Source organism: Mustela nivalis (genome assembly GCF_964662115.1).
Source record: "Mustela nivalis genome assembly, chromosome: 2".
Lineage (NCBI taxonomy): Eukaryota > Metazoa > Chordata > Mammalia > Carnivora > Mustelidae > Mustela > Mustela nivalis.
In genome coordinates, this window is record NC_139021.1 from 184734074 (window position 1) to 184748991 (window position 14918).

General features: G+C 48.3%; 1 protein-coding gene across 1 annotated transcript in view; it reads left to right on the top strand.

The window, feature by feature from the left end:
- GLRX3 (glutaredoxin 3) overlaps positions 1 to 14246 on the top strand; it is a 32303-nt gene extending 18057 nt beyond the window's left edge. The window contains exons 5-11 of the mRNA XM_082719699.1: positions 3491 to 3663; positions 3884 to 3945; positions 6208 to 6265; positions 7897 to 7949; positions 10758 to 10797; positions 10891 to 10983; positions 14007 to 14246. Of these exons, the coding sequence (XP_082575825.1) occupies positions 3491 to 3663; positions 3884 to 3945; positions 6208 to 6265; positions 7897 to 7949; positions 10758 to 10797; positions 10891 to 10983; positions 14007 to 14057 (530 nt within the window). The 3' untranslated portion in view covers positions 14058 to 14246. The remainder of the gene's footprint in view (positions 1 to 3490; positions 3664 to 3883; positions 3946 to 6207; positions 6266 to 7896; positions 7950 to 10757; positions 10798 to 10890; positions 10984 to 14006) is intronic.
- Positions 14247 to 14918: the final 672 nt, after the last annotated feature.

The window sequence follows — 14918 nt, forward strand, 5'->3', positions numbered from 1 at the left end:
CTTATGCTCCTGCCCTGGTGATGTGGGTACCGGTCAGTAACCCTCCCTGTGCCCTCAGTCCTTCCTTCGCTGGTGTTGGGGTTGGAGCCGGTCTTGGAGATCCTTTTCAGATCAGGTTTTGTGTGATTATTCAAGTAAGTTAGAATGACGCTTAGAGATAGTCATTTTCCTGCTTACCTTTTTATTAGACTTAATGTATAATGTTTTTCTAGCCATTTGTATATTAACTGCCTGACATTTAGAAGACTATAAATAAGGTAGAATAAAAAAGAAGCTTTATAACATGTCAGAACACTCTGAAAAAACACAGTATTATAGACATTTAGATAATAAAAGATGTAATTAGGGAATTTGAAAGAATTTTTTAGATATATATGATTTACCAGTTACAGTTCCATTCCAAACAAGTACTTGTTTTATTCTTTATAATTTCTTAAAAACATTTTCTCTATTTTGGAGAGAGAGAGAGAGAGAGATTGATTGATTGGCAGAGGGAGGGGCTCAGAGCCCGACAGCAGACTGGATGCCACGACCCCAAGGTCATAACCAGAGCCCAAATCACGAGTTGGATACTAACTTGACTAAGCCCCCCTGGCACTCCTATTCTTAATCATTTTTAGAATTACATTTTTAACAGGATTCTGTTTCCTAATGTCCTGATTTCTGTAACAGCATCATTCTGTACCTTCTATCAGAGGTAGTAAATATGTGACATAGGGTAAACAGATCTTTTTAGAATGTAGGTATTCTTTAAAAAAATATCTACTTAAGGATCAGCTAGAAGGGATTTTTGCTGTGACTGCCCTGCCACTTCCCTCACTGACGCGTCTCTGGCCCCGTTTTCCCTTCTCTGTGCCCGCGACACAGCTGTCTGCATCTCAAGCTGCTTTTCTTACATAGGGGCACACTTGACTTTCACCGTCTTCCTTTCTGAGCTGCTTAGGGGAGAAGGGGTTTGCTCTTGTGTTGGCACATCGGAGACGGAGGGTAGCCAGAGTCTCCTTTATAGAATCAGCAGCCGTTCGTGCTCATAGACGCACCTGGCTGGTTATTTCCATGTTTCGTACAAGATTCCTGAGGAAGGCCCTGCTGTCGGTAGCACCCAGGACTCCCTTGGGTCCCGTTGTGGAGTAGGGCTGTGGTGAGTTTTGATGAGCTGGCCCTCACCTTGCTTTCAATTAATCAAAAACCATTAGTGAGTAACATTAAATTTTTTCTCAAGGAAGCCCTGAAAGCCATTTCAGGGTCTGCTGTGGAGCCCGCTGGCTCTCAGCTCGACCCTGTCTCCATCGCTTTTCCTTTTGGGCTCTACCGGCAGAAAAGTGTGTTCGTGTGTTATGAGCCTGGTGCGTTGATAGGGTGTCTGTTGTTGAAGAATTAGATCATCCTTATTCTGTGTTCCTCAGGAGGACAGGAGAGAGAGGGCGCTCATGTTTTAGGCAGATTTTCCAGAAGCACCGAGATTTCCGTGTTTTTGAACAGAATGTCAAGTCTTCGAGCGCACCGGTTAATGATGCTATTTGGGAGTTCTTGTGTTCGTTTCCGTCAACAAGACTTTGAGCGAAGCAAAGGACATTGGAACCACGGGACAGACATTTCTTCTGCAGGAGAAGTCCCCCTTAGTGGGGTTTTCTTTTTCAATCAGACACAGCAGTGTAGGTTCAGAAGTGGGTTTTAGGGTTTTACTGGGACTGCACGGTGCTGGCCTGGCCGAGGTCAGTGCACTGTTCATGCCTCCTGTTGTGAGTACAGACAACCGTGGACTGAAGCACTGGTTGTGCGGCAGCTAAACGTGGTTCTCCCTTTTGCAAATATTTCTATGGCATGTGTGCATTTTTCTTAAAAAAAAAAAGTGTGTAAATATTGTGTTATTGGTAGGAAGACTTCTCACTATTTTATCCTTAAGCATAACATTTCCAGTCTGCTACTTTAACCCTTAAAAATGAAACATTACCCATCAATCTTTCTAGTCTGCATGTAATTGCCTGAAGCTAAAATGAAGCTTTTCTGCAGCCAGTTACAGTAGAAATGAGTTAATATATTGGCAACAGAATAACCATCAGCAATCAGCCGTTAGCTGTTTACTAATGAACTCCCAGATGAATGAAAAAAATCTCAGAATCAGTGTTTTACTTCAGGCTGTACATGAACTTAACACTTGAGTTGGAGGAACAGCAACTTATATGCTGTACAAATAAATACCAGTGCTTCATCTCAATAAACTGTAGATCTGAAAAATGTCTGGAGCTCAGTAAAACATCCAGGTTTTAAGAGTAGAAGTGTTTTTGCATGACAGCAGGTGATGCCCATTTTTGCAATTAATCTTACACCGAATTTTATGATTTGATTTTATTTCAAAAGGCTGATGAAATCCTGCAGAAATTTTGCCCCTGAAGAACAGGTGATTTTCTCGTGAATTATGACTGTGTTTGAAAAGAAGCATGGAAAGTGAGAGGCGTGATACAAAGTATTGAAAAACAATTGGGAAGAATTAGCTTATGGAAAGAAAAATACCCTCTTTTCAGATAAGACTAATAGATTTACAAAGACTGATATTCACACTCTCGCTCTCCGGTGCTAATGTCATAATCAGAAAATGATGTCAAAAAAGAACAGGACAAAAATGTGTCACAAAAGTATAATGAAATCATGGAACATAAGATTGTCACTACAGTGCAGTAAAAAAAAAATCACATTACATACTTTAGGGAATGTAAATAGTTTTAAAAAAGAGACTGTCAGGTTACGGTACCAGATGAGAAAGAACAGTGTCAGTCTGTTGACAGTGCCTATATAACAACAGAGAAGACAGGTTTGAAATTCAATGCACCAGTTTCAACTGAAAGAACACATTCCTCCTTGACTTTTAATATATTCTATTAGAGATGGCAAAAGACAGAGAAGAGCTGGACCGGGCACCCAGACCTAGTACAAGGCACTAGAAACCAAACAGTTGGGTTTCCATTCTGTGTGCACAATGAGTGGCTAACGATGGCTGCTGTGGGGCCTTTCCTCCATCCAGTGGTGATTCCTAGAGATTCACAGACAGCAGAGCTGGGAGGGGTGGTCTGGGGCATCCGGCTCCGTCCTCTGATTGGTGGGGAAGTGCAGGGAGCGAGGGAGCTGGTGCAGGCCCCAGCTGCTCGTCTCCCTGCTGGACGGAGCGGGTGCCCGGGCCTTCTGGCTAGACTTGTTTCTCCTCCAACAAAAAATGTGCCTAAGAGTAAGAGGAACATTGATAAATATGTACAGACTTTTAGACTCACAAGTGTGCTTTACACTAAGCCATACTGGAGCACGTGATACAGTTCAAGGTCAGATAAGGGGTTTTTGGAACTCATTTTTCTCCTTACGTGCCGCATAGGCGTGCTGATGAAGTCATGGGTGAGACACGCAGACTCTGGTCAGTAGCTCGTGTGTGCTGTGAAGCAGTATGAAATCACGGGTATGAGAAAGAAGCTAAGTTCTTGATTTTCTTTTTCCTATGCAGGTTTCAGCAAGCAGATGGTGGAAATCCTTAACAAACATAATATTCAGTTTAGCAGTTTTGATATCTTCTCAGATGAAGAAGTTCGTCAGGGCCTCAAAACCTATTCCAACTGGCCTACCTATCCGCAGCTCTATGTTTCTGGAGAGCTCATAGGAGGACTCGATGTCATTAAGGTTAGAGCTGAGAAGTCTGTACTTTGTGACGGATTTTCATTTAGAGATCACTTTTCTAAGTGCAGTAATCAATCTAGAATATAAATTAATTTCTGCATTTACAAAAATGAATCTGGGATGTATATGAAGTATTTCTGATGAGTTGATTGATATCTGTGTTAACAAAGAGATTTTTGTTGTGGTGAACGTTTTCTTAAATTTAGACCTGGGTTTATTTCAGGAGCTGGAAGCATCTGACGAACTAGATACAATTTGCCCTAAAGCTCCGAAATTAGAGGAAAGGTAAGTATTTTAAAAGTTTCAAATAGTCTACTATTTAGTACTTTAAAAATATTTCTTAATTCTTGGTTTTTGCATTGCTCTTTCCATATAGATCAGGGATTTGTTTTTGTGTGCCAAGCATAATTGTGTTGTTTGCAGTCAGATTGGTCATGCAAACTTGGGACGGTCTCATTTGCACTGGAGAAATTTTTACACGAAATTAATGATTAGGTGGAGGGTATTCTTTGTTTTTATGGAAATATCACTGTTTCAGTGGAACAACTCAGTTTTTCTCTGTGTTTTGGAGCTGGGATCCAGCAGCCCTGGTCCTCAGGTAGCAGTCCCTGCCGGTGGCATCGTCAGAGCGCTGAGCGCGAAGGGTGCCGATGTGAGGAGCGCAGGCTTTGCGTGTGGTGCGTGTGTCAACACTTGAGTTTCACACTGCGTTTCTAACCACGAGCACTGAGAATTCAAGGAGATTTTGGAGCTGTAAAATTGGTCTTTGTTTTATGAAGGATCTCAATCAGCTTTTAAAGATTTTGTCTTATGGAAATTTTGGACTTTGGCCTGTAGGGAGGCTTAAAGGGATCTTTATTGTGATAAGTTTGAATTAATGTAGGGATTCAAAGAAGAATTTTATTTCGAGATACATCAGTGTATCAGCCATTCGTAGTCTGGGCCTGAGTCTGTAAGGCGAGACTTCCTCTTGGAATTTCCTTGCTATTGAGCATTTTGAGAATTTCTAAATTGTTTATAGTAGCACCTCGCTTACCTGTCCTTGGTTAATAAGTAGTACCCCATATATGTCAAACTGACCTGTAAGTGCCACATTCTCTCAAATGATTTGTACCCTTTCTCGCCTTTTGGACAGGACGGTGATGCTCCTAGTCCCTTTGTGGCCTGCGCCCCGAGTTGTGTTCTTCGGGGGGAGGGGCAAAGGGAGAGAGAATCTCAAGCAGGCTCCACACTCAATGCAGAGCCTGATGCGGGGCTCGATCTCACAACCCTGAGATCATGAGCTGAGCGAAATCAAGAGTCAGATGCTCAACCGACTGGGTCACCCAGGCGCGCACCTTAGTTGCGTTCTTTTTCGTACCCCTGGGCGGCTCGTGGAGGCGTTGCAGCCTCCCACATCCTCTGTGCTTGCGGTGTGCTTGCGTCTGCTTCCCGCCTGTCCTTCTCTGTTGGGTACACTGTTGCTGTCATTGTGTCCCTGTCTTCATCACACCTGCTCTCTCTTCCTGACGTGCCGTGTCTGTCCTGTGGCTCAGACACCGAAATTAAACCAGCCAGAGTCACAGAGAGGTTGTACAGGGATGTGTCTTCGGTGTACTCGGAGTGATCCCTTGAAGGACCACCAGAGCGCAGAGAGCCGGAGCCTGAGCTCTCCGGTCTGGTGACGTCTCTGCGTGTGGGACGGAGGGACACGTTGGGTTTCCTGGATCCCGATGGTTGTGTCACTGTCGGTGACAGGCGGTGATCAGCGCCATATTTCTTACTTCTTTTCGGAGAGTCAGCCCAGAGTACTCTCTCCGAAGTGATCGTGACCTAGCTGTGAGCTAGCGAGTTGTGTGCTTCGTTTGTGGTCACTTTGTTCTCTGAGGGGGTGAGCTACGAGTGACCCAGAGCACCAGTGGGAGGAGGCGCCGGTGGCCTGACCACCACGGGGCTCGGAGGGTCCTCAGCAGCCCCTTCTCATGCCGCAGACTGTCCTGAGCTGGCGGACGGGACCTCAGGCTAGACACAGACAGCGGGCGCTCCTGGCAGCAAGCGAGGGCGCGGGGTGTGAGAGCCGGCAGACTGAGGGTGGGGGCGCTGGACTTGAGCCGCTGCTGCTGCTGGGTGTCGCAGCCCTTGGCACTTCCCCTGCTGCTGTGACCTCGTGGGCGCTGGGGAGTGTGGAGCTGTGTGCGGCCTCGCAGTGGAGCAGGGAGCACACAAGATCCTGGTTTTGGAAGTGGTGGGTGGGCTCCGTGTATGGCCCCTTCTTGAACAATTCCTTATTGAGTTGGTTATTATTATTTTTTTAGTGCTGTGAGTTGATGGGCTTGAATTGCAACTTGAAGGAACATTCATTGCCTTAAAAGCCATATTGTGTTTTATGGTGGCTCAGGGAGAGAATGAAATAAAGGAAAATGTCAGTGCATTTGCTTGTTTAATGCCACTCAGAGCTGTGAACTATCATCCTGCTCTCCTTCAGATATGCATGTTACTCCTGAAGCGGAGCAAAAGTGGTGTTTAATAATTGAGCTGAGCCATTTTATATCAATTTTCTCTCTTTAGGCTCAAAGTACTGACAAATAAAGCTTCTGTGATGCTCTTTATGAAAGGAAACAAACAGGTAAGGAACTCAAAACTGGTCTTATTTGTAATTTCTTTCGATGTTAACATTTGCAACAAGGGGACACTTAAATCTTTTTTCCTAGCTGTGGCTAATGAAGCTGTAGTGGCATCAGGAAGTTACCAGGCCTTAATTGGTGCTTATGGAGATCAAATAAAGTAATCTACATTTTGCCTGACTTCATCGTCAGCATCTCAGTGGGGCGCATTTCTTTCTGCTGCCAAACTTGGTCAACACTGTTCACTCTGTCCTGGTGCCGTTAGCTGCTGTCCCAGCACCCGTGTAGGCCGTGGGCTCCTGTATTGGGCTCTTTGGTCCCAATACTTCCGGAGTACAGGGAGCCTTGTAGCTCTTGGGGTGCACAGCCCTAGATCACCCTGGAAGAAGTGAGCACTGGAGATATAAGCCCCATGGCATCGTGCGTGGTCAGCACCATTTGGTGAATGAGTGAAGCAGTTTGGCAGTTCTTGTTTACAGTGGGTTGGTTCCCGTAGCTTTTTGGATGAAGATACATGTTGGCTGGGCGTCATTTTGAATATCAAGTTTGATAGATCACTCCCACCAACAGCTTGAGCAAAACTGATGATCGTTTGTACCTGGACTGGAACAGAGATCTCCAGACCCCGGGCTCTGCTCCCTTCCTTTATTCGCAACCAGTTGCGGAGGTGGGCAGAGGGGGACAGTGTGGTCTGTTTCGGAACTGGGGAGGCTAAAGCCCTGAGAGGCGAGGCTGACGGAACCGAGAAACGCGTATTTATGTTCCCTGCGGCGCTGGCACTGCCCAGGTGTGTCGGCGGCCCGCTTAACTTCCCCGGGTGTCACTGCCCCGGTGTACCTGGACGGGTGCCTCAGGGGTCATTGAGAATGAGGTTGTGGTAGCCAGGGTGAGAGTTAACGTAACAACTAGTTAACGTAACTAGTCAGTGTAACTGTTACAGTGAAGGTAGCGACTGGGAAGCTGGTGGTAAAGGTTTCCGCATCCTGGGGTCACTAGGGTAGGACCTAGATTCTTTGAGTGGTTTACTGATTTTATTAAAACAAAATAGAGGAAGTTAATACTTCCCAGGATAAAGTTACCGTTTTATATTTTCTTGGTGATTTTTTAAAGCAAATTTTTATTCTCAAAATTCTCCAGTGTTTTCTGGAAGTCTGGCTGGTGTTGATATCTTTGGAAGCAGAATCATTTGTTGAGAAGTTTATGTGGGGCCTCGCCGCTCCATGCGATTGCAGGGACTGGGGGCCGACAGGAGCCATGTCGCAGAGCCATAATCTCAAAAAAAAAAGTCAGTACTCTATACAGATACATTTTACAAAACGGGACTGACTGTCTAGTTCAGGGCGGGGAGATACGATCGTCATCCTTGCAGAAAGGCTAGGTGAGTTGAGCTCGTCTGTTGAGAGTGAAATGGAGAAGGAGTCGAACTGGAGAGCGTCAGGGCTCCACTCAGGAAGGTTAGACCACAGAGCTTGTCAGGTTCCAGGACACGTGTCCTCCCCGATGGTCAGAGCCTGTATGCGCTGGGGTGTGTCCACGCCACCCTGGTGACCGACGTACCATGGGACCATGCCAGTGGGCTGCATAGAAAATGTAATACATCTTTACTCATTTTTTTTTCTTTTTCTGCATTTAGGAAGCAAAGTGTGGATTCAGCAAACAGATTCTGGAAATACTAAATAGTACTGGGTACGTAAATCTTAGTTTCAAATGGTGTGTTTAAGAAGTTCCAACTTTTCGGGGCACCTGGGTGGCTCAGCGGGTTAAGCCTCTGCCTTTGGCTCAGGTCATGATCCCAGGGTCCTGGGATCGAGTCCCGCATTGGGCTCTCTGCTCAGCGGGGAGCCTGCTCCCCCTTTCTCTCTGCCTGTCTCTCTGCTTGTGATCTCTCTGTCAAATAAATAAGATCTTAAAAAAAAAAAAAGAAATTCCCACCTTCCAGTCCTGCCTCTGATGCCTCTTAGTTATTACGTCTGTAGCTATTTCCTTTATTTTTGTGACAGTGTTTTGTGAATGATGTAACAGACCACAGTAGGGTTTCCTGGCCAGTGTCAACCAGTTGGTCAATAAAGGAGCTTCTTAGAAGGCGGTCATTAAAGTTACTGTTTGTCTGCTTTCCCAGAAGGAAGTCCTTAACATGTGTAAAGATATTTTAGGGAAAGTGTATCAGGTTTTTAATTTTCCTTAAAATTACTCTCATTTCTAAACAGTTTAAGAAAGGGCTGGGGCATCTGTGGAGGTCGTTAGGTGCATCTGAGAAGTGGGGGAAGTTAAATGGCTGTGTTCATGCTTTTCAATCTGCTCAGTGGCCATGCTGACAGTTAAGAAAACTGCATTGATTTTTCTGCTTAAAAACAAAACCACTTGTTTGGAGATGTTTCACTCATGTTCTATAGAGTTTATCAAATGTTTTGGCTTTTTTAAAAATTTCTTTTCTCACTATAGCTTCTATTTAATATTGTAAGTATTCTAGCCATAGCTTTAATCAGATTAACGAAACCTAGTAAGCTATGGGGGGAGGTAATCTCTGAAATACGTCGATCTTCATGGGCAGGGTTGGAAGTAGTCAGTTGCGTAGCATGTGTCAAATATGACTCTAGGGGCATAAAAAGCAAGATGACCGATTTCTTCACAAGAAGATTGTGACCGTCTGCAGAGCAGAGTCTGCTGTCTTGTCTTGCTCCGGCCTGCCCCTTCCGCACCGCCCGTGGACGTTGGAGAGGCGGGCCGGGTTCTGGTCATCAGTGTCTGTGGCCTGCTTTCTTTGTCTTCCCTCTGTCATAGCTCCCTGGCATGGTACGCTCAGTCCACCTGTCCCTCGTGACGGTGTGTCCCCTCGGGGTGTCCCTCCACAAGGCTGTGAGGCCAGAGTGCCGCAGTGCCGGGCCGCGGCGACCCATGTGTCTGGTGGAGGGCCTCCAGAACGTTGCTTTCTGCACCACCCTCCCCCCCGGTCTGTTTGATGTTTGGGTTTGCAAGCCCGGCTGCCCCAGAGCAGAGGGGCTTCTTCGGAGATGGAGTCCTCCCACTGCGGACCGGTGATGTGCGGGGCGGGAGCCTCTCTGGCTTTTTAGTGTGACCAGACTGATCTCGCTGAGAGCCGTGGGGCCGGAGAACGAGCTCCTGGTTTTGTGTTCCGGCGCCTCCACTCTGATGCTTTCCCTCCACTGGCCCAGTGACACATGTCTTGAGGGGCTGTGTGCCAAGTGTCCACCACATCTCTGTACAAGAACTTTCAGGAGATGCATTGGCTATTATGACCACACACACGCACACACGCACGCGGGCCCGGTACCTCCTAGGACCCTCGGAGATGGTTCTGTAATTCATCACTTTTATGACATTGTCCAGATTAGCACCTGCCTCCTTCAGCTCACCTTGAAGGGCAGCCTCCACTGGGTCTTTTTTTCTTTTAATTATTTTGCTCTTTCAGACATTCCTATTTTGTTACTTGGTGCTGATTTATTGTGTCATCTTATTTATTTGTTTTTGACTGTTTTCTGCACCACGGACCATTTTCTTGGAAACTTGTTTACAAGTGAGCAGGATCTCCCTGGAAAGGTGGTTTGGGTTTTAAGGAAACCGAAGTTTTTACATGTGGCATTTGCTTTGTCTGGTTTTGGGGACTGCACATATTCTCAGTCTCCCTGTGGGAATCGGTGCGACACTCCCGCTGATTCCATGACCACCTGATGGTGACATCCCGCCGAGTACGTGTGCTTGGGTTTCCACGCAGTGACTGGCACTCATTCTACAAGTGGTGTTCATTATACGGCGTGAAGCCAGACCGTTCTCGCTGGTGTCTGCGTATCGAGAGCAGCACCTGTGTGCTGAAGTCTGATTATTTTCACGTAGGAAAGCACAGCTCCGTAGGGTGGCGTCTGTTGGCGGTGTCGTTGTCCCGGCTAGTGAGCCTCTGGTCCAGCTGTGGGTGTCCATGGGTGTCCGTGGGCCTCAGTGCTGCTCCCTCCTGCTCCCTGAGCACCTGCTAGTAGGTCAGAAGCAGCAGCCCCGGGGTGGGCGGTAGAAATGCGGTGTTAAGGACAGACTGACTTTGGGTACAAGTCTGACCTGCGGGTTGGCACACTGCAGCTGGTCGCCGACCCGTGCATATACAGTTTTGCTGGTACACAGCCGTGCCCACTCCCCTCGGCCCTGGCCAGCTGCTCCCGTGCGGTGCAGCCCAGTGAGCGGCTGCAGTGGACTGACCGACAGAGCCTGTGTGTTGACCGTCTTGCCTTTTGAGACAAGGTTAGCTGACCCCTGTCTAACCCAGTACTGTCTAGAGAAAAATCCAAATAAATTTGTATCTTGGGCTGACTTGTTCTGCGGGGTACCCGACGGATTGAAGAGTAAAGTCATTTCCAGTGTCCCCTGTGAATGTCAGGAGCAACAAAACTCTTTCCTTTTCTTGACTGTTTCTAAAACATGAAATAGGTTTTATAATTTTTGTTTAATGAAACTGTTTCCTTTTAAAATGTTTTCTCCTTTTTATAGTGTTGAATATGAGACATTTGATATATTGGAGGATGAAGAAGTAAGTTCTATGTTTTATGTTTCTTGACCTTTGCCTTAGTTTTACTCATTAGGGTCTTACAGTAAGGTTTCAGAGTTCCTGTTGTTTCCATAGGTTCGGCAGGGGTTAAAAACTTACTCGAATTGGCCCACGTACCCTCAGCTGTATGTGAAAGGGGAGCTTGTTGGAGGTCTGGATATTGTTAAGGTAAGTTCGGAGTTCATCTGGTATCCTGAAGACAGAAATGTTGGCGCGTTTGAAAATTATCCTTTTACACTGAAAGGTAGCTGTGGGGCTTCCTTGAGTGCTTTCCTTCCTGGCCTCCTATCGGTCACCTCTGACCTGGTGTTACCATTTCTGTGTCTGTAGTACCGTGTTCTTTCCCTGCCCCTGCGGGATCAGACCATCCTCACCCTCCCCTGGGCCAGTCAGGTCATCCCCTTGCCGCGGGGCCTTCTGTACAGCCGCCGCCGTCTCCTGACGGACTGCCCGCTCAGGGCCAGACTAACTTGGCATTCTGACATGTTCTAATTATGGCCAAGTTCAAAATCTGATTTTTACTCCCACTCTGCTAAGTCGTCCATGTTTTTAGCTTTTCTTTCCTCATCTCCTCTGCTTTGGATTGCTGGCACGTTCCATACTTGCGTGTTTTCTGTGTCGCTCAGGGCCCCTCTTGTCTACAGGGATGTTGTGCTCCTCCTCCTTAAGTTCTGTCCTTTTATATTTATATCGTACTATTTTCTCGTGGTCTTTCATTTCGCCTTGTGTGCACTTGGGGGACGGAGAGGAGCACACCAGGCCGTGGGCAGAGGCCGGACTCCCAGTGCTGCCTGGCCTGCCGGCTGTGTGACAGATCTGAGAGCCAGGGCCCCGGTTTCCCAGAGCACAGGGCGAAACCACGGCGGCCCATCTCCTGTCCACCTCTGGTCTCAGATGCTTTAAACCTGGTTAGGTCTGTCAGGTTGTAAGCATGTTTGGAGAATACATCTTTGATGATTAACTCACTCCTTTGGTTTGCTTTCCGTAAACTCTCAGTGAACTTCAGTGGGCCCGGCTGGCCTCCGGGCACGCCCGCCCCATGGCAGCTGCGTGCTCCCCGGCGCAGTTTCTCCGCTGGCACAGGGGAGCTGCGGCTCTGCGTCCTCTAACCCCCCACCCCAGCTGGGCATCGTGGTGGTGGGGGAAGGTAGCGGTGGGCGGGAGTCGGGGGGCCTGAGGAGGAAGCCTGGCTCTGCTCCGGGAGCACAGACCTCCTCGGCCGTGCTCCGGCCGGCCTTCTGCTTGCCTTGCCGGTTAGAAGAGTCTCTCTGAGGGCAGAGGTCTGACTTTGTAAGTGGAAAGCACGTGATCAGTAGCACTGTTTTCAAGTAAGTTTTACCTTCTATTTTCATCACGTGAGAGGACCCAGCCCAGCGCTCAGTGACGTCAGCTCCGTGGGCCGGGTCGCCTGGTCCGCCCTGGCACAGGAGCCGTTCGCCGCCGAGGCCCCTCATCCTGCCGGGTTCCCCACGCAGCCCCTCTGCCGCAGCGGTCCTCGTTTGACTTCACACTTCTTAAGGCACTGAGTGAGGTGGTTTTCCTAGTAAAGGGTCTCATTCCTGGAGGAGAAGAAAAAGTTGAACAGAGTAGCTCTTGAGTAGCCCAGAAGCACCAAAAATGCATGTGCATCTGTTGTGTTATATGTACTTGTATTTGTTTAAGACACAAACAGTCTTCAAACCCCAAATACTCTGGAGCCTGTATCATCTGAGTGTTTTGTAGCCTCTGCCTGAGCCACTGTTAACGCTTGGGAAGATAATGCTTGATAAATCTCATTTAATTCTAAAGCTGAGCTTTATGGGCGACTTCTCTGTAGGTGTGTATCCGGACGTTAGAGGACTCTTGTTCACCTGCTAAAAACTCACATTTGGCAGTGTGGGACACTGGGAACGTGTGCCCCGCGAAGACAGCTGGGGACGGTCAGGTTGCCACGTGGTGGTTTCCTGGAGAGCCCAGTCCTTCACCTCTAGTTCCAGGACGTCGGTGGGTTCCGCTTGTGTGTGTTCTGGCTGGCCTTCAGGGCACCGGGAGCCTTTGTTGTGGAAGGGCTGGATAAAGGAGCTACCCCGTGATTCCGTGAGTCGGTCAGTCTGGTGTCCTGCGAAAAATGGCCACTGATTAACAGGTCAGTGCTCGGTGCCCTGCTGCAGAATATGTGCCCAGACGGTGAGACTGTTCAGACCAGCTCGGCTCCCGGTAGCAGCGGTGCTGGTGAAGAGGGTCCCACCGCGTGCTAGCCACGCTGCCTCTGTGCTAGGCCGTCCTCACAGTGCCCTGAGATGAGGGGACACAGACCCACAGAAGTTCGGGCAGCCAGGAAAGCTGTGGCTGCCGGGCCTTGCCACGAGCTGTGTGCTCCCCATTCCCCACCGCCCCCCCTGCCCTGCCCTGGCCCAGGTCTGGCGCTCAGAAAAGTGCCGCCTCCTCCTTCAGTGCCGTAGGACGCCTGCTTGTTAGCGGCCTGGTGGTGGGAGATCTCAGGATATTGCCGAGTACGGTCTGCATTTGTAGGACCGGATCATACCTGTTACGGTTTAACCAGCGAGGCGGTCAAATGGATTTTAGTGGTTTTACTGATTGATGTTCATGTTGCTTAGTAAGAACCTGAATACTGACATCAAGTTAAGTGCTTATCTCAAACTAGAAAGTCTCAATTACCATTTATTGTCACATTTTCAATTTCATAGCTGTGTTCCAAATTTTAAATCTGAAAGCAGAAACTATTTCTGGATGTTGATGTGTTTTTAGTGGTTTTTGGCCTTTATGTGTACACTTTGTCCGAGTACTGTGGTCTTTCCGGGCTGGCCTGAAACCATGATCCCGTGCGGCTGCAGGTGTCACGTGGCCTTGACCAGCACGTTGCTGCTTTCTCCCACATTCGTGCTTGCGCGTCACTCACGGTTGTCCCCCGTATTTATTGCTGTTGTTCAAATAGGAGGCGTCATTGTGTTGCTCTGATCGTCATCGGCGTTCATGCTGAAGGAGCTCTTGGGTTTTGAGTGCCTTTTGTAGCGCGATGGTACGCTCTGGTGTACAGCATGGCGCCTGCTTCCGGCGTGCCCGTGCGCGGGAGTTTCATTCCCGCCCAGTGTTTCTTCTTGTTCGCGGATCGGGGTACAGGCTGGGATGGTTCAGAGGTTTCTGTTTTCATCTCTGTGCGTACATACTATCTTTTCTGTTTTTGTTGTTAGGAGCTGAGAGACAATGGTGAGCTGCTGCCGGTGCTGAAAGGAGAGAACTAGGGAGCGTCTGCTCGGCGCCGGCCGCTGCGGGAGACCGTCGCCACAGCCCGGCCGCGCGCCACTCCGTTCTCAGACCGCTGCTCACCCGTTAGGCTCGGTGTATCCCACCAGCTTGTGCTAAATACATGTATGTTTTGTTTGTTTTTCACCAAACAGGATGCAATAAACATCTTCAAATCCGATTAAAAATACTTGTGTGAAAATGCGGTCTTTTTTTATAGATGTTAGATATATAGTAATCAGCAACTCTGTGGGCACCTGATAGGAGCTGAGAAGCAGGCAGGCTTCAGAAGATGCGGAGCAGTGATGGCGTCTGAAATCCACAGTCATATTTAGAATAGCTCATAGACCAAACCAGTGGCTCCCCTCAATGGCCAAAGATCTCTTTACAGCTTGGAGAAATTCAGCTGAAAATGCATTTCTGACAGCGCCCCTGCATGTGGCCCCTGCATGTGGCCCCAGGGAGACCGCAGAGGCGATGAAGGGCTCAGCTGATGCGGAGACTCGCGTCGGACGGCCCCAGGGCACGTGTTAGCAGAGGACGATCCGTGCTCCTGACTGTTCCTGGCCTCACACTCTTCACAACGGGGAGAAGAGCTGGACACGAGGGTGTGTTACACACCACAATTTATTTCAGTCATTCTAGCGAAAGCACTGATTTAGCCCTTGCATAGGCTGAGAACATCCTGACGTCCATGAAAATTTCAACAGGAGTTTTGATCCTGAATCTGTTTAAAAAATAGTTGTCTCGGGTGCCCGGGTGGCTCAGTGGGTTAGGCCTCTGCCTTCGGCTCAGGTCATGGTCTCAGGGTCCTGGGATCGAGCCCCGCGTCGGGCTCTCTGCTCAGTGGGGAGCCTGCT